Source organism: Paralichthys olivaceus, chromosome 6 (genome assembly GCF_024713975.1).
Source record: "Paralichthys olivaceus isolate ysfri-2021 chromosome 6, ASM2471397v2, whole genome shotgun sequence".
Classification (NCBI taxonomy): Eukaryota; Metazoa; Chordata; class Actinopteri; order Pleuronectiformes; family Paralichthyidae; genus Paralichthys; species Paralichthys olivaceus.
The window spans coordinates 13,250,965-13,271,170 of record NC_091098.1 but is presented as its reverse complement, the minus strand read 5'-3'; the positions used below and the strand labels follow the sequence as shown (position 1 = coordinate 13,271,170).

The window sequence follows — 20,206 nt, the reverse complement described above, 5'->3', positions numbered from 1 at the left end:
CCACAGATTTGTCTACACATGTTCATATCTCATCGATCTGATCAATCAAATCTGATTACGCACCCACAGATTCTGAATTCTGGTTCTAAATACACATTTGCAGATTCCTGTAGCATTTGCAAAAAAAAACACAGATTGACTTATAGTTACACAATTCTCCAGACACACACACACACACATGCATATAAAGTGGCCATTTGCACGGGATTGTAGGAGCAAATATTATTTACATCAAACTGTACATATAGGCATGACAGTATTGTTTTAAAACACATGCAAAACACAACAGAGATAATAAAAAAAAACAACTAGAGCAATTAGAGTGAAGTCCAACAGCAAAGAGAAACAGAAACCAGTCTCCACTGACGGTAGCTGCCACTGAATGTAGCTATGGTTACTGCTTATTTGAATGAAAAACAATAGAATCACGTGTACCAACCAATTACAATTTTAACATCGACAACACAAGCGAGAGCCTTAAAAAGAAGTATTTAGTCAAAGCATCAACATCAACTGTACACCCAGTTTTTATCTTTGAGCTCTTGCTGATATCATTATCTCTTTCTGTTCGCCCTCCTACACAGGCACCAGCGGTTAAAGGTCACCTGCCGAGTGGCACCTCACGGTTTGTAGTTTGACATCCCATAGGCACAGTGTTTGTTTGCAGTACAGAAAGCTGCACCCCAGCCCTCTGGTTAGAGAACATCCTGTCGAGCTGCTCGCTGTGACGCCCTGTTCGACCTCCACATAAGAATTTGCAAATGCATATGTCAATACCAATTCCCCAAAGCTTTATTGGCATGAATGGAGGAGAACCGCCTCTGCCAAAGCATTTCAATGCATCAATACCCTCATGCTCATGCACGATGATGAACCAACTGGATCTTATGTAAGGCCATGACTGATGACTGACACAGACCAGCAGCACCTGTTGTCGTCGGGTGATGCAGATATCGGTAGCGGCTGATTAACTGCAGGGCTGGCATGTGCATAAACATCTGTATCCTAGGAAAATGCAGCGTTTGTTTACTGACACACTGTATTTACACACACCCCTCAGTCATGTTGTCACGACACACAGGAGGTGGGGCTGAGCTGTCACCACGTACTTCCTCCGTCTGCAGGTGCTGTTGCCATGGCAACAATATATGAAGCTGTCGGAGTGAATCATGCAGTCGACCGTCAGCTCACTCTCTGCCATGAGATCAGGTCGTGACCTCCTTGGGGTCCTTGAGAATAGTGTATCAGAGGAGCCGGTGAAATTAGATTCTGCCCTGCACATGCACCATGCACCTCTTTTTGTGTTATTTTAAATGGACTTCAACATCCAGGAGCTGTCAGCTCTCTCTGTGAAAACCATATCCTCGGACCCTCAACTTAAAATTAGAGAGCAGCTGTCCCTGGATTATCTTATACTGAGACAGATTCCCAGAATACCACAGGACAGAATTATCCAGGGGGTGATAGAGACAGGAGGAATGGAGCTGGGAGCCACTTTTGGGGGGTGAGTGTACCTAAATGCCTATTTTGAACATCCAGGCCACTGCCAGGACACTGACAGTGGAACGCCTGTCACTAAGTTTGCGCTCCTATATGACTGTGAGTGCAGTGGACTTCTGTCTTAAAGGGATAGTTCACTCATTATCTACTCACCACTATGCCGATACAGGGGTTAACAGCGATTCAGAGATTATAATATTATTTTCAAAACCAATTTCAAGAAATTCAAGACCCTCAAACAGCAACTTTGTTTTTCTTAATCCATGACGAGATGAGAGAGTGGCACGTTCAGAATGTGAATGTGTGTGTGTGTATATATATGTTTGTACGTATGGCCGGTTGTGTGCTTCTGACTTGCAGTGTAGTTATATTTTATGTATGTGTGTGTGTGTGTGTGTGTGTGTGTGTGTGTGTGTGTGTGTGTGTGTGTGTGTGTGTGTGTGTGTTGTGTCCTCCTAGGTTTCCTAACAAACCCCCAATGAGAGCTGTGGCAGCACTATTTACAGTATAGTGTCCCACAGGGCTGGACTGGTGCTCTATGGAAAATACACCGAAACACACAGAGGGCTTTCTGCAAACAGCCGACCCCCTGAGCAGGAATCACATTTGATCATGAGGGCTGTTGCTTTACCTCCACAGGGGAAATCTGTATTTAAGCCAAATTATATTTTTCATTCTCACCTTTAACTGCAGCGATTTGCTCTTGAGGGGAAACGCAAACACAAGAGAATTCTCATTCATCTCAATCTTGGCTCCAACTGTAGAAATAAGGCAGCTATGAGAACCACGCCAGTGTTAATGAGGCGCCGTGAGGCCATCGTTAGTGCAGGGAGAGGCACTGGATTATTGATGCCTCTGAGCTCCTCAGCTGGGCTCATTCCTGACTGTCTCCTCAGGGAAGAGGTGTGCTCGCTAACCTGCAGCCTGGATGACAGCCGGGTATGAATTACTTTCCCCCATTCCCCCCTGCTGACACTGCAGCTAGCAGCGGCCAGCAGCTATACGCATTTTAATATGGAGACAAGTCAGGGTGAAGCAGAGGGATGGAAAGGCAAGTGGGTGAGAAAACATTGTGTGTGTGTGTCTGGTCATGAATGTGTCTGCGTGCATGTGTTGTGAGGGATTTTGTGTTGGAGGAAAAAGAGCCAGAAAGGTGGAAAGATGGGGAACAGCAGGGATATAGAGGAGGAGAAGGAGAGAGATAAGAGGAGTGAATCAATAATTGAAAGGTCATGTGCAAAGACAGAGAGAGAGAGAGAGAGAGAGAGAGAGAGAAGGAGGGAGAGATAGATGGGATGAGCTGGGTGGTGGTGGTGGGCTACATCTAAATAATATTTTAATCCTCCATTAATGTGCAGCCGCCAAAACCTCCAGCCTCCTCGTCACGTGAGGTCACAGGGGATGATGACACTAATGCACCATGAGATTTAGCACAACTTCTATTCCTGCTCATGAAACCACACGTACTGTACATACTGAAGTAGTACTGCACCAGTGATGTACTGTAATTGTTGAATTATACATATTGTGGAGTGTAACTGTCTGTTGATTCATGCACACAGTGACAGGCAGCGGGTAGACCGAGGTAGGCCGACTGATGGAGAGCTTATTTATAGGCATCTGTAGAGCAGGATTTGTTTCATGCAAAAGATGGAACTTGATGATGTCTCTCAGTGCATAACTTCTGATTATTACAACTGAGATCACACTTTTTAAAAATAGGTCACACAGTTTTTGTGACTTCAGTAATTATCCCAAAACCAGACTCATAATTTAGTTAGACAGCAGGGAATTGTGGTCCTAATTAAAATGTAACCAAACAGGAGTAAATAATGTGTTTGATGGGGACCATTGTTAATTCATTGTGGTTTTCAAGAGGTTTTTATAACTTTATTCATACAGCACCTTTAAAAACAATTTACCAAGTGTTTAGACAAAGCAGATACAGGAAACTCGGGCAGACGCAAAAATGCATTCGTATGATAAAAACAACTGAGAAATTAAATTGATAAGAAGACAGCATCACATAAAAGCAGTGAATAATAGAAAAAAGGAATAGGAACAATAAAAAAACATTACATTACATAAAAGCTAATAAAAAGAATAAAAGCATAAACATTGCATCAGACTTTTTCTTTGAGATCATTCGGTGCACAAAGAATATCAAAAAAAAAAGTGTATTAAACCCGAAAACTTACCTTAGAAATTCTAGTTTGACACAGTCTGCATCAGAGGAAATGTTATGGTTAACTTCTGTGAGCATTGACACAGAGACTTGATATGAATTACCTCATGGCAGATATACGCAATTCTATTAAATTCAGAATACTTACAAGAGCAAACAAAAGTGCATAAACAATTCACACATAAAAGACAAGACTGAATACCAACAAATCTAAAAATACAAACATATTCATACATAGAGCCTGGTGTTTCTGTTGTCTGTTTTATGAACGTTGTGCAGAGGAAACATGTATTTACATCAAATAATCCAGTCAGTCAGTCAAATATCCCACAAGGCTCTAAATCACCCAGTTTAATGAATAAGTGCATCACCAGCCATGAAACCTGGACTAGAGTCAGACTTTTTTATGGAAAACAGCAAGAAAATCAATGCTGAATGAAGATAATGAATCAGATGGATGCACCAGGAGCAGATTCCTGAGCATCACACTCTGCTGATGTGTAGATTCTGATCAGCTGAGCAGTGACTTTTTTAAAAACGTCTTAAAATATCACATGTGTAAATCCAGAGGATCATTTGTAAAGTTCTCTCAAAGATCAAAATCATTTCTTCTGTATCTTTCATGAGCGCAGGATCATAAACACTCACCGAGTATATGGCGGGGGGGTATTTGGTATTGTTCCCCTGCCTGCAGCGCTGACCTGGCCGTTAATAAACGCTGATCTCTGTTAATAGCAGGCTAACAACATAATCATGAGCAGCTAGGGAGCAGGATATAAACATCATAATGGGACCTGAATCACAGAATAGAGGAGCTGACTTTAATGTTTCAACAGGTTTAAGAGTTTAAACTCTCCCACAGGCCAGAGGTCACTTTGCCATCAGCTCCATCTTTATATCACAGGAGAGCATCAGCTGCTGTTTCATGGAGGAAGAAAACAAATGAGCCTCATTAAATCATCTGATGTGGAAAGATCTGGTGGATAAAACAACTCTTAGAAAAGCATTTGAAATCTTTCAGATGATGTTCCTCCTCTGTTCTTCCTTTTTGGATAGAATTGTATTTGATTTCGCTCAGTTTTGAAATCATAAAATTCATCACCCTTGGGCCAGCTCCAGCATCTGGGTCAATGTGCTCCCTGATGCACTGCACTCTCGGTCAGAGAGGACGGAGCCAGGCACTGGCTCCGAGCCCTTTTAGCTTCCTCCACTTTAATATCACCCACTCGCCATATGAGCCTCCTTCAAGGGTAATGAGGGAGCAGACTGTTCACTTCCTCTGTCTGAGCAGCCGGTTTCCACATTTACAAACACGATTTTAATCACAGATGTCCACTTGGGGGTTATTACAATGGGTGGGCAATGTATCCTGGGTCTGCGTTTGTGCTATTAGCTCTATCCGGTGTGTGGGTGTACACATGCATGTTTTTTTGGTGTGTGTCAAAGTAATATGTTTGCTCAGAGAAAACAAGATATATTTGATGTCTACAGCAGTTATAGTTCCCAACCTCAGCCGTGCCACATGAACTGACGTCCTTTATCTACCCCACGCACATCATTAATGTGTTTTAAACTGGATGACTATTTCAACTGTGTTAAAGTGGATATTGTAAAATCAATAACATTCAATTGAACTGTATTTAGGTAATTTTATCATTAATGTTGCCCATTTAATCTTTGGTTTATATCTCCACTACTTTTAGCAATGTCAACTATTTATTCATTACTGTTAGCTGTCTAACTTTCACTGACCAACTTTTTATCTGAGTAACATTTATCCATCACTTAAGCCATGGAAGAATTATCATGACCACAGGCCCTGGACAAACTCTCCACAGACCTCTATAGCCACAAATGTAAATAACACACGCACTGCATGTGCCCTATGGCAATCTACAACCACATAGCATATATCACTTTGATATTATATTGGCATACATTTTTAAAGTGATGATGAAAATGTTGTTTTGTGCCTGCTTTCTTTCTTTGAATCAAAGTCAATCAGGTTCTCAAAGTCCAACTCAAGCAGTGACAAGCATGTTCTATCATCGCTGCATCATTCTGGTCCTTGGTTTATTATTGATCTTAGACGGTTGTGTGAAGGACCCCAGACCACATGTGTTAAAATCAAATATCTTCCCACCTGCAGATTTCTACCTCATCCTTTAAATCCTTTAAGGGCGGAAGGGGGTCTAGTCCCAGCTGACATGGGTGAGAGGTGGGTCAGGCCCTGGAAAGGTTGCCAGCAAATCACAGGACCAACATACAGAGACACATACAATTCTGAGGCTCAAATTAACTTCACCTCAGTCTGCGTGTCTTTAGACTGTTGGAGGGCAGAAAACATACATGCAGACATGAGGAGAACATTTAAACTCCACACAGTAAGAGTGCTGGGATTCGAACCAAGAACTTTGCTATGGCTGCATAACTGTTTGTTTGCGTGTAAGCCAGTTTTAATGCAGCTTCACAACATTTCCTCCATGTTACATGTTACATCTCTATGTGTGGATGGGTTTTTTTTTATTTAAATGGTAATTTATAAAATGAGTTGAGCTACTCTACAATCTCTCTTAGACACCTGGCAGCTTCGGAGTATCTCTCTTAGGGTACAAGCTTCTTTAATCATAGATCTACAGAAAGCTTTCGTGTCATTTTCTGGAGTTACTGAAACACAAAAATGTTTATAGTCTACATTCATTAGTTGCTGTCCCCAGGGCATGCTTTTCAGTGCTTGAATTGGGAGTGTCCAAGTAGCCAAGAGACCCTGCCCATCACAGATGACTGATTGGACTTGTTGTGACAGCCATGTCAGTGCCCCCTCCCTAAACCCTCTGAGGCAATAAAGACGAGGAGGTGAGAGTGTGACACCATCTTGACCCCCGGTACGAACTCTCTGCATGGCATGTCAGAGGTGACCTTCTGTGGGGGTCAGGGGTCAAGATCTTAAAACAAGAATATCAAAATCATGGCGCCCACACCTCTCTGAGCAACCTGATGCCCATCTGGAGGAATCCAGCACACATGGATGGAAAATAGAAATGTTTTCATTGAAGAATTCTGACTATGTATTTTGTTTCCGATGCACATAATGAATGTGACATAAATATAACATGCGTGACATCAGTTATCAGTGATAAAACTAAAATATGTCTGTCATGAATATGGATCCACTCTGAAGGGTTCTTGAGCCCCGTGGAGAGGACAGAGGCATTCCGGAACGTTACTAAGCCTCCATCTGTCAGATTCCTACTCACTCCTGCCATGTGTTTTAAGGGTCCTGGCCTTGCATCAGTAACAATGGGGCAAGGCAGCTGAAACTGCTGGCTGTTGGCAACCAAGAGGACCACAGAGGCAATTTCACAAGCCAGAGTGACTTGACACAATAGAAGAGCTTTGGGTGAAAATGTTTATCTTTTTCTCTGTTTTTAAAGGATGTGATAAGGTGTCTGTGATTCGAAGTGCATACATGGGATATGGATCACTGCTTCACCAGAGACCAACAGCTTCTTTGTTCATGAACCAAAATAGACAAACAGGATTCTTCATGGCATCAATATGGAAACTATATCAATTAAAATGACACTGTCAAGGCCCAGCAGTCCCCTGATGAAACCACATTTAAATTCACTTCTCTGAGAAATCTAGGAAAAGGTTCATAAAGCCCTATCTTCCAATGATAAATTAAATCCCCGGATCCACAACAAATTGAATGGATCCTTCCACCAATACCAAAATGCAGAAAAACACATTTTTTTGCCAGTAAAGTGCACCTCCGCCAAGACCCGATAGTCCCTTCAACGTCACCCAAGCTGCACAAAATCGCACTTACCCAAAGATATTAGTTTCCTTAATGTGCCTGATATTTTCATCAAGATCCACAAGTATTTCCCTGGGAAATGTGTGAAAAAAAGGAATAAAAACTGAATCACCCCCCTGATCCAGGACGCAAAACAAGTGGTAAAGGAACATGGATCTCTGCTCAATCAGAGACTGACAGCTTCTTTGTTCATGAGCCCGAATACACAAACAGGTTTTTACATAGCATCAATATGGAAATGGGGCAAACATTGTGATAACTAGATTTCTTGTCTCCTGAGGTGAACAGCAAATGTCTGTTACACTGACAGGAAGGATAGTTTCTGAAGAATGATTAGTTTGAATTCATTTAAGACAGGACAACTGGCTGTGTTTTCAGGATTTGGTTAGTGAGAGTGTGAGCACAGGGAGGATGAGCCATGTGGTTAATAAATGACGGAGAGTGACAGCCCAGGATGTAAGATTAATGAGAGCAACTTAGGCAGAAGGGAATCAATCACTGCGGGTTAGTGCTAAATGTTCCCTGCGGAGGAGGTAGCTCTTAAAGTTTCATAGCTTCAGCACCTTGTGTCCTTTGTTGGCAGACTGCTGCACGTACACACCCATTGGCTTTAAAAAAAAAGTCCTGTGAAAGAAGTCAAACAGGAGTTCTAAAGTGAGATTTAATCCCCTCCCCCCAGCCAAAGATTTTAAAAATGAATTAATGAGCAAAGTCAAGGAGACACCAGAACATAAAGCAGAAAAAAGATTGAAGCCTTGCTGTATATGAAATGAATCTATTCAACAAAAAAATTGAGGCTTATAGATTTATGAGGCGGCATTTCACATTTCAGGTTTCATGGGATATATTTTTTGATGATCAGATAAAGAAAGTGACTGTGAATGAAGAAAAATGAAGAAAAATTGACATGCAGATCTATAAACCTGTGAAAAAAACTTTTCTCGGCTCGGGGCCAATTAAACACTGGGCCGCTCTCTGCCACATGCAGCTGCTTTGTGAAGAAGACATCGATAAACAAATGATGGTCTGTCTGTGCACATCATTAATAAAATCACATGTTAGAGTGTCATTATGAAAAAGCTTCAGGCTGCAAACAATCACCTTCTGAGCAATTATCTCTGTGCCTTGCCTATTATTGAAAAGTGGAGTAGATAATGAAATTCCTGTGTGCTCCGGAAAAGGAAAACCAACAACTCTGCGGTTGTTAATAACACAAGCTGCAGTCTAGACGCAGGGCAGGAAAGAGAATACACGAGAAGCTGTGGCGTTTAATGGTCACGACCACTTTGATTCCCCTGATAGCAAAGTCTTTTTCTTGTTCTGTCTGCTGCCACCCACCATGACTGCAGCACGCAGTAACGTCTCCAACCTGTTCAACCTCCTGAGTGTCCACCCTCTATGCGTTCTGATGAGTGTTATAACTATAAGGCAAAAGGATGGAAACTGAGGCGGAAGGATTTAGAATAATTTGAGCTGCTATGAGGCATCCGCGACCTTCGACCAGCTTCATAATGTGGTGTATCTAATCCCCAAATCCTCGTCTGGAGGCTCGAGTTGGAGTCTCTGAGCTGAAAGGCAAAAGGCAGCTTCTCTTTTCATACTGAGCAGCCATGAAATGGAGGACAACAATGCAGATAAACAGTGCTGATACAACTGTCACATTGTAGAAACTGGAACCATTTTTATGCTTGGAAATTGAGTGAAATGGCTCAACTTCAAACCAAATCATTGCCACTTGTTTTCTGTTTATTGATTAATTTACAAATGGTTGCAGTTCACAGGTGCAAAGTAACAGGGACTGAATAATATCTTACTTGCGTGAAATGTGCAGCTTTGTTTTAAGTCACAGCATTTCTGTATATAATGCATTTCTGCGTCACACATTCTGTACCTGCACCAGGAGGGTATATTTCAAGGTCTGTGGATTGTTTAATGTAACTTGGACATTGTCATTTTATTGGAATTTAGATTCTGCTCCATTGTGCCGAGGGGAAATCTGAGGAACAATTATTTCAGAGACTTCACAAAAGTGAAAATTACTCCATGACTAAATAATGTAGGGGCAAAAAAATATTTTTTTGTGATTTTGGATGGATCGAACCCATATAATGTTGGGAAAACACTCATTAAATTATTTTGCTGTTTTGCGAATAAAAAAAGCTCAGGGCACATTACAAATGATAATGCACTAAGTGGACACCAATAGGTCTGTAGTTCCATCTGACAACAACCCACCAGCAGCGTGTAAACCCCTGAAGTGGGCACTCACAGCAGACGACGGAGTCTGGAGAGGTAACACCTTTCCGCTCGTTCGTTGATTTCTCACACCTTTACACTAAGACCTCCTACTGCCTGTCATTGTCCACCAGAGGAATGATGATGGCCTTTCAATGTCTCTCCCCAGAGTGCTGCACATCAGTGAGGGGGGGGGGGAGCGTCCATGTGTTGCCAGACTGGGGACAAACAGGCATTGTGCTTCGGCTCTGCTGCTGCCCTGATGCCCATAGACTGTCCCTGTTTATAGACACGGCACTTAATTGTGGCCTCACACAACTATGTCCTTTCTGTGCTGCTTCTCTGTGTTAATTGCAACTATTGAGACAGCACAGAGGTCTAATGGTTGCTCTTCATTCTTTGAACATATAGTACTGCAGTGCTCCTTCTTAACTTGCCTGTTCTCTTGGCCTGTGTAATGCTCTGGAGCTACATCCGAATTATTCCTCGTCATTAGTGAGTCCTCTTCAAACAGACTGTCACTTTTATTGTTTGTGTGCTAGACGTTGTGTACAGAGCTTTTGGTGCAGAGTTAAGTTACAAAACTTTGTGTTCATCCTATCTGGTTTATTTGCAATTAAAAATGTATAGTTTATTTTTTTTATTAGAGTGAAACTGAAGTTGCTTTATTACTGTCTAAGTGTGACTGATATTGCTTAACTGTTATTTTTTGATATATACATATCAGCTATTTCAGAGTTAAGCAAGTGACAAAATCTTTAGTCCCAAGTTCTTAACTTAAAAATAAAAACTCTGTAATGCACCTCAATACAGAGCATGGCAGCAACAAAATGTTGTGCCTGTATTTTGAAGGCTGATCGCTACAAAGAAAGCAATTCTCTGAATGTTCAGCTCCTGCGGCGCCCATGTGTCCACCCAATATGATAAGATAAAAACGAAATTATCAAAAGGATCCGGTGGCACAGATGTTATTGCCCACAGCCAGACAATTGCTGACCACTTCTGTAGTTTATCTGAGGCTGTAGATGTCCGCGAATTGTAAACTAAAGGCAAATTGTAACAAACTTTGCTTTGCACTCTCTCGGCCAATTTACAAAGGACATGCAATGTCTGAAGCTGATTAGATGAATACTTTGAGAGATGCGCATTCAACCTACAGAAGGAGAGATGGACACAATTAAAATAAATATGTAAATATACTTTTCTGCAGTTTTTTAAAAGTCTATTTATTTGAGTAAAATGTTGAATATGTGTCACTGCTGTTGTACCATTATAGCACATAAAATAAAGCTTGTATAAAGTCTCCTGTTTACTTTCTATCACCAACATGACTTCCCATTGTGGAGCATTGACCTTCTAATTTTGTGAGAAAAACAGATTGTCTCTAAGTTTGCATAAGTAGCAGCTATGATGCAAAGTGAAAAAAAAAAGTGATTTAGATGTAAGTGCTTCTCTGATTGCATTGCCTCCTCTTCTCCTCGGGGGTGCTATGTATATCTTAGAGTGTTGATTAGACAGCAGCCCCCCACCCACATTTGCAATTCAAGGCCACATTGCCATGATGCATTTGCTGTTGTACGGTTGTTGTGCAGGGGGAGGATAGAAGTTAACTCAGAAATGATCGATATGATGTTTTTTTGTTGAATCTCTTTTTTTTTTTTTACCAATTAGTGAAAGTGGAATAAACTTAAAAAACTAAAGCATGGATGTACTTCAGTTTTAAAATCGGTTTAAGGATTAAACAGTCTTGGGGGCTTCTCTGGCACATTAGCACGTTCACACTTTATAGTTCGGTCACATTCTGGTAAAGTCATGTTGTCAAAATACCCATTGCATTAATATCTGGTCGGGGCCCCGGGGCAGCGTTCTCCATGGGCCCTCACTCTGCTAGCGACACCTTCATTATGAGCGTGTGTAAAACCCTGTGAGATACGTGAGGGGCCTGGTACCTCAAACATCTCATTTCTGCTTTATAACTACTGATGACAGCCTGTGTGACTCAGGGGTAGAACAAATTTACAATTAAATTGCAAATGTGTTTTCCGGCACACAGACACCCCCGATGGTCCCTGTTGGCCTCTGGGCTTCAGTGTTGTGTTTAAATGACTTCTGTACTTCACATTATTCTGGTGTCTACTATCCTCACAAGCCCCTTTGTGGCACCAGAAGGCATCTGGCCCCCACCCTCAGTCTCAGTTTAGCAGTCTGTGCTGAACTAGCTGCATGCTCCCACAATAACAGTACTGACGTCACTGGCCATAGTTAGGCACATGCTGCCTTCAGGTTCTCCTCATAAAACCCGATTTCTGAGCACTTCACGCTATGCAGACTGACCTGGCAAGGACTGGAAAGAGACAAGCAAAACCAAAGTAGATTGATTGGGGGCGAGTTACGCATATAAGGACACAGACATATGTTTTCAGTTGAATGAAGATAGGACACTTTTTTAAAAGAACAATACATCGAACACATGTATAGTTCCGGTTTTATCAAGTTTTGTCATGGGTGTAAAAATAAAGTCCTGGACTTATCTCCATAATTATCCCTGGTGTTTGCACAGTACATCATATACACAGGATGTTTATTGCAAATGTGAATACCTTGTTGTGAGTTCACTAATTCAAACCAGGAACACCCTCTGTAACAGTGATAGCTGTTCATTTGATGTTCATTTTAAATCATATTGTCCACTAGAATTGGATAAAACAAAGCTTGGATCAACACGCAAAGCTATATGTTCAACATAAAATAAGATGGTGGGCCTTGATTAGCCTAGTGATTACCTGGATTGCCTAGGATGTTATGTTTTCATCTGTGTTTGTTTGGTAGTACGCAGGATTAGGCAAATATCATTGGACAGATAACCATGAAACTTGGAAGGATGTAGTATGGGTCAAGGAAGGATCCATTAAAGTTTAATGCGGATCTGAGGCTTTTTTCCACGTTCTTTAGCATTTTGAGATAATAATAATTCATGGACCTTGATGAAAAAGTTACATGTTTAGGCGACTGGTATTTTTGAGAGTGAGTAATTTAGTTCAGATCGAAATAAAACTCCTGATCAGTATGGTTTCATAAGCGAACTGTCGGGCCTTGCAGGAGCTATGCACTCTACTTATGTCTTGTGTTTTAGTCATGCACACATCTCAATTAATAAATAAACAGATTGAACAATATGCCTGGTTAACTTTTTCCACCTACTTTTTCTCAAAATTAGATTGGTTTAGGTTCTTTTGTTGGGCAATGCCCACTATGTTTTTCTCTTTCAAATGCTTCCCTTGCACAACGTGTATACATGTGTATTTATTCTCACTATTATATATATAACTATTCCTTATATATATATAAATGTTTATTTCAATAAAGAGGGAACAAAGTGTGATTTGGTGGATAGCTATTACATAAACACCTGTCTCAGGGGAAAGCAACTCTACATAGCATTAAAGATGTGTATGTGTCAGCGCAGTGAGGATGTTCTACGACGGTCCGTGAACGCGTCGGGCCGCACACCGTGAGCAGCGCTGATTGAGCAGCAGAGCGGCGGCGGTGACGACGGCCATCTTAGAGCTACCGCGGCAACAGACACTCATCCTCTGGATCTTATTCTTCTGGCTCACAGACGCGCTCCGCCTGACTGACGGGGGAAGAAGAAGAAGGAGAAGCAGAAGGCCGCCTCTTACTTCACCGCGGTTGAACTCGAAGTCGGGATGCGGTTCAGAGGGAATACGGGATTTGCATCCGCTGTCGGACTGGTCCTCGGACTATTATGTGCGGTGGAGGCAGCTAAAGGTAACTAAGCTGGGATTTGTGTCCCGTTGTGTGAGTGTGTGTGTCTGTACGTGTCGGACATGTCCTCCCGGGGAGATCTGCGCATCTAACGGTTCCTCAGAGGGTGAAGGTGGGGACAGAGGCGTTAGCTGCCGGGCAGTGCGGTCCGGAGAGATGCGTGTTTCAGGAACCTGCTCGGGGATGGTCCGCTCCGCAGCCGCAGCGGAGGGATGGAAGTATCCCGCCGGCAGCAAGTGCATCCCGCGATGCTGTGTCCATTTTAACCTTTAAACCACCCAGAACCACGTACAATGCTCCAAAGCCACATTTCATCCATGTGTTAAAATACCATCCCAATAAAATGAGCTACTTTAGAGATAACATCAAGGCCACGGAACGACCCCTTCTGTCATCTGCATCCAGTCTATTTATAGACTGCTCCTTTCTTCTTGTTTTTAAGATTCATATTCCTCACCTTCCACATAGTTCAGCATGTTTTCCTTTTCAACTTGCGCATGTTTGGAAATCCATGTCGTTATAAAAGGTAATTGTCTGAATTAATGGCGAGAGAAGATGTGTTTATTTACCCCCCCCCCCATTTTAGATCCAGTGCCATCAGAGCTGGCAGGTTTATTCTTCCATCACAAGGCCTAATGCTGCCTTTGGCATCGCTGTGGTCGCACCGGGATGGAGCTCGGTTGGCTACGCATTGCAGATCCTCTTCACATGCGCCTGTTTTGTGGGTGGATTTAAAAATTCATGTGCTGTGATTACAGACTTAAGTGAAAAAAAAATCTATAACTAGTTCTGGGCCCACTCATGATCACACACACACACACATATATATATATATATATATATAAGAAATGGAAATTCATCTGTCCTCTTCATTTGCAATGTCACTCATGGACACAGTGAGGAGAAACATGCCTTTATCTGCAGCAGGGTGGTCCACCTCCCTCCTCACAGCAGCTCCCTGCATGATTTTACACACCCTGCTTAAACTCCACCGACTCCCCGGTGTGATCTCCTTGTGTTTCAGGGTGTGTGAAGGTGCATGTTAGTCACTGGCCATATCAGCATGCCCGGGCAGTTCCCAGTGCCGGAGGCTGGTGTGTGTTGTATTATTTTTCATGTTACACCCATTTTATGCCTCATAAACAAAATAAAGACCGTGGCAGGGTTGTTGGTTCCATAAATGTCGGCACAGGGTCTTTTAATACGGCCATATTTTTTTCCCGTTGCTATGTCAAGCATCTGAGAATGTCCAGCACCGTGAGTCTGCCATTACACCAGTAACTTCATTTCTTTTTTTCATCAATCTAAAGGAAAGGGCCTGCAGCAGTTAGTCCTGGGTAGTGTGTAAATGTGGCTGTTTTATGTGTGTGTTTGCAAAGTGCAACTGCTGCCTCTCCTGCCTTATCAGCAAAGGAGGCCTGTGAAATCACCATCTTGGAGAGGGCTTATCTTTTATAAACCAAAGGTCACTAGCGTATTTCATGAGCCACCTCTCGTCACCTGCAGGCCAGCTAATGCGTTTTCATTGCTTGTTGTTTCTTTCTTTAATACCAGCCACCTTTAAAAACCAACAAGAGGGAAAACACTCCTCAGGTTTTCTATCCTTTGCTGTTGTTGTTCCTGAATCCTCCAGTTCAGATCACTGCAAATGATCTAACATCATCATTTAGGCGAGGTTACAAGCAACCCTTGAGCAAACCTTGGAGGACCAGTGGGGGAAAAAACGGTTTTGTTACGCAACAAAATTATTGGATCCAGCCTGAAATTCATTATACTACCAGCAAGGAAATGCCAGTGAGGGTCACTGGGGCAAACACAGATGGTTTGTGGCAGGTCTAGTGAAACATCAGCACATTTTAGGTGTTGCTGTCAACTTCTGTTTAATGCTTTTTACATTTTCAATCAAAACATTATGGTGTTTGTCACTTGGTTTGAACGTCTCGTCCACGTGATCCGTGTCTTATTCTGTGACCACGAGCAGCTGCTCCAGCTCCCCGTGTTGGAGAGTTAAATGTTAGGTCTGCTGTGATGCATGAGCCTCTCCTGTGCAAACAGCCAGACAAAGAAAAAGCTGGCTGATGGGAAGTTTCTTGGCTCATTCATCAGCGAATTAAGTAATTGTAGTTGAACAAATTGGATGGCCAGCTTTGTGTGGTGCTGAGTTAACATATGCGCTGTCCTCACATGGCTAGAATAAAGTTAATATTACAGGTCAGGTGTTTCCTCCCAGTCCTCCTCTCATCTTGCATTAGGTGGAGGAACCTACCATTTACTCTACTGCGTATAGTTCATAGTGTAATGTATTGAGGTCAATATTTTTCTTTTTGAAGTATAGTTAATTGTCTGGATGTGTATTCCTGATCACTTGACATCAAATAAATATTCAAGTTATCTCATTGTAAAGTCTAATGAGTTAAGACATGCAGAGAAATATGTACACATTTTTTGTATCCATACAAAAATGCTCTGTAGCATATCTCTTTTACTCCAAAAATGTATGCATTTGGCAACAGTAAAAAACATTTTTGTTGTTAAATCAGCTAATTCATACATTTTACAGTACATTTCCACTAAAGTCTACAATGACACGTAGTCATCAGCACTGTCATTCTAATATAATCAGCATTCAAAACTTATGTAACTCATCCAACATTGCATATGTCTTCCTGATATGTAATGGTAAACAGAAACATGTGGATGCACACAGATGACAATGACTGCATTGTTTGAATCTCCCATGTAGCTCCAGTAATTCTGTTGTATGCCATCATCCAGCTTCAGTTTACAAACTTGATTACACTCAGAAATAATAATAACTATTAACAGGGTTGTGGTTATTGACACTGTGATGACATTAAATTCAGTTTGCCATCTTTCACTCAGGTGTTTATCAGCTGGTTAGACAAATAGTAAAATGTCAGCTGTTGTCAGTGTGTCACTCGACGTGGTTTTGATCATTGGGACTCAATCTGCTTGATGTTTGGTGATCTGCTCCACATATCAGTCATTGGACACAGATGTGACTACAAAGTACTCTGTGAACACACATCTTTGCTCTAACAGCACAATCCTAAATATGTGCAACTTTAATCCTGATTAGCCGATGGCAGCCATGACTTTTAAAGACTACCTAGATCTCTCATGGAGACATTATGGATTTGTGTCAGGGTGAATTTTAGGCCAAATTGACTGGGCCACTGATTTATGGCCATTTATCAAATTTTTTGCTTGAGTACAGACTACAAGCAAAAGTCATTAGTTTCTGCAGGATCAGAATTACCCACAAGACATTGGCAGATATTGGAATAATAAACAAGTTAACTTTTATTAGGCTCAGCCAAGTATGCAGTCAATTTTGGATGAGTCAATAACATTTGTAGGAGGAATGGATAAAATGTTAAATTAGTCAATGCACAAATGAGACCAATACTCACAGTTTTGTCCCAATGCAGGGAGAGAATATACCTCTAAGTCTTATGGTAGATTCTTGATGATCATTAAAGTGTCTTGTAAATGGCAGCATGGTGGCGCTGTTCACAGTTAAACCTTATCACTTGCTCTTTGAGTGATGGACAAAGGTTGCACCAACTTTCACTTCAATATGTTTTGTATTTGTTGAGAGACACTGCTTTCAAACAACCCGGACCGAGGTAAAGAGGGAGCCTTGTATTGTTATTCAAGTGGGCTTTAAAATTGTTTACTATTTCTGTTGACTACGATACCATCTACTTTTACACTGTATTGCCCGAGATAACAGTTTGCTTGCCCTAGATGGAGGCCCTGCTCCTACAAGTTAACTGTTACATATTTTCAGTATTTATTCAGACATTCTGCAGAGGAACAAAAGGGCTTTTAGACCCAGACTTTGGGGTCGGGATCTTGACTAAATACGTCACAATGTGTTCACTGTTCAAAGGATTGTGTCTCAAGTCCCTCAAGAATGTGTCTATGAGATAATCCTCCGAATGCGCTAAGTTGTTGAAGTATTTCGATGTGGTAATTTGCCACTTGCTGGAAAGTCAGGCCATGAGAATTCTGATTTGGGTCGGTGGTGACTTTCCTATCAGCGGTGCCTTCACTCACTGAATGGAGTCAGTGAACTGTTAAGAATGGGTCATTCAGTTGTGAATATTAAGTTGTGCCAAATGACAGGGAATTTGTGTCAGCTACTAAGAAAGGAGTTTACATTTGCATGAATCTGTAGTGTTGATGTTTTACATTAGAACTGCAAGTGCAGGGTCGGGGGTTATGTTTTAATAATTTGTTAAAATTCTGGTAAAAATGTTTTTCACTTTTGTAAAAGCTGCATCTGGTGAAGATAATAGGTCACACAAATATGAGAAATATAATTTTCCTTGTCAGTCGTAAAATGGAATGCCTCAACTCTGAAAGTAATTTGTGTCTCTCTTTGTTTTATTTTTGTATTAAAAACTGTAATAAAATCTAGAGGTTGTAATTCCACCCATATCTACTGCTTTTTTCTGGCTGTGTTACCTCCTCCCGTGAGTCCCATTGCCTCCAGCTGAAAAATTGCAACTGGAGTTATTGACAATTGGGCGTGTTAACATTAAGCTCCATGGGAAACAGGTAACCAGAGAGCACATTACCTGCTGCAGCTCAGCTACACCGGAGCGCCTGTTCAGAGCTGTGGCCGTCTCACTCTCACTTCTTCACTCTCACTGGCCCTTTTGTGTCGCTCACACAGAGAGGTGATTGAGTTGCATTCAGGGCCTCTGCGGCTCCCAACCCCCTCTTTAATGCAGCGCTACGGTCATCCAGGGTGTGTTCGGTCTCTGCGTTGAAGACAAACAAATGTTGTTGCCTGGCAGGGAAACTGAGAGACTCTCCTGTGTGAGCAGGGTGTTTGGGGAGTGAGGGGCCCTTGAGGTCTGGGCTTCATTTAAGAGACTTCAAGGCTTCCTAGAACAGTCCACAGTCTGTGGCTTGTGTCAACAAGCTCAGGAGCTTGTAAGGCAAGAAAAACAGAGACGTGTGCCCACTGTTTCAGACTGTGAGCAGATTGTCCATTGATGATTCCTTGTCCATGGAGTTAAGAGTCACCAGGATAAATGAATCCAGTGCTTGACTTAAATCTGCATGCATTTCACACCTGCACCTATTCAGCTTCAGTGTCTGTGTCACTGCTGGATGTTTCTGTCTGACTTCACTAAAGCCGTTTTCAGATATGACCTGCGGGTAAAGTCCGGAGAATTGGGTCTGGCCTTTACCCGGACTTTGCCTTTCACACATGCACAACGCAGCCGGAGGATATCTGCACAGACATGTTCCAAATCCTCCACATTATTCAGGTGAGAGGTGGTGCAGCAGGCAAAGGCAGGAAGTAACCTATTAACTCTGTTGTGGAGATCATTCGATTATCTTGACGACACACAACCAGTGTCCGCTCGTATCACCAAAAATTATCTTTTACGCATTGGTCAATGTCTTCTACATGTATGACACCACTTTTTCACCAGGATATTTAAATTTTCTCTTTGTTGTTAAAAATCTTCTGCTGTTGGTGATGGAAACGTCATCAACCCCCCCCTGCTGTGTTTGCAGAAAAAGTCAGCAGAAACTGTGAAGGCTCTCATTCGGACATTGCATTCACACGTGCACCTCCTCCAGAGAAAATATTGGGGATCTGTGGTGGATCTGGAGTTCAGTGCATGTCTGAAAGCAGCTTAAGTCTAAACTATCATGAAGGCATTGCTTGGCGGTTGCAGCTGAAAACACACACCTGTCTGCCAGGACAACCCTGCTTCTGGAAAATACATATTTATTGAGTAGTTGTATATCAGTCCTTATCTGGAATTGTCTACTGCTCACATTCTCTGAGGCAGTTTCTGCAAGTGGCTTGTTTTGCATCTTACTCTGTTTTTTTTTTCACAGTTTAGGCAGATCAAATGTTCAAATCTTTTTTCTGGGACCACCTCAAGGTCTCACTATCACAGAGCACAGACACTCTCTGCTCTTCTGTTCAGTGTACCGCTGAAGCTGATGGAACAAATATGAATATCAACCTGGCAACAGAGAGGCTTTATTTAGTCTCCAGCAATAATAAGACAGACTGCACACTGTGCTTGTAGACCACACTACCACTTATGTTGCCCGTGATTGGCATGTTTGGCTAATTTATTCATAATAATGGGTAATCAGTCTTTCAAACATTCAAATCAACAACCAAACACAGACTGGATATTTTAGATGCTTATTAAAGTTTAACTACATTCACTTGCTGCTTAGCATATCATTTACAATATTTAACTTTCTGACATTTTATATGTCTTTAGTTGACATAGAGTTTATCTCAGTTTACAGTATGGTAGCTCAGTAGTTTTTACTTTGTGTGATAATGTAATCTTAAATCCCTAAATAAGGGTTTCAGTTACAGGTAATGGGCTGTTAGATGATTATTGTATGAGTTACGTTTTGCTCAGTGTTTAACCAGACTTAAATGGAGTGTAGTAGAGCTTCACATTTGCATGTAATCAAAGAAGATGAAGGCTTGCAGGTTCATATGCTGTCAAATGTAAAATATGAGCTGAGTCAATGAAGCAGCGCCTCACAATGCGTCTCAGGCACTGACACTTGGCTGCAACATTATCATTACACAACAAGCCGTCAGAGATTCCCAAGCATTATCAGGCTTCATGTTATTTCGCAGACTGATCATCTGC

General features: G+C 41.8%; 1 protein-coding gene across 4 annotated transcripts in view; it reads left to right on the top strand.

Annotated features, from left to right (window-relative positions):
* Positions 1-13,264: 13,264 nt before the first annotated feature.
* Positions 13,265-20,206, top strand: part of clstn1 (calsyntenin 1) — a 32,063-nt gene continuing 25,121 nt past the window's right edge. For 2 of the 4 annotated variants that reach the window (XM_020089098.2, XM_020089095.2), the window contains exon 1: positions 13,313-13,529. In XM_020089098.2, the coding sequence (XP_019944657.2) occupies positions 13,448-13,529 (82 nt within the window). In that variant the 5' untranslated portion in view covers positions 13,313-13,447. Of the gene's footprint in view, positions 13,530-20,206 lie in introns of all 4 variants that reach the window. The other 2 variants (XM_020089099.2, XM_020089097.2) reach the window with 2 other exon arrangements.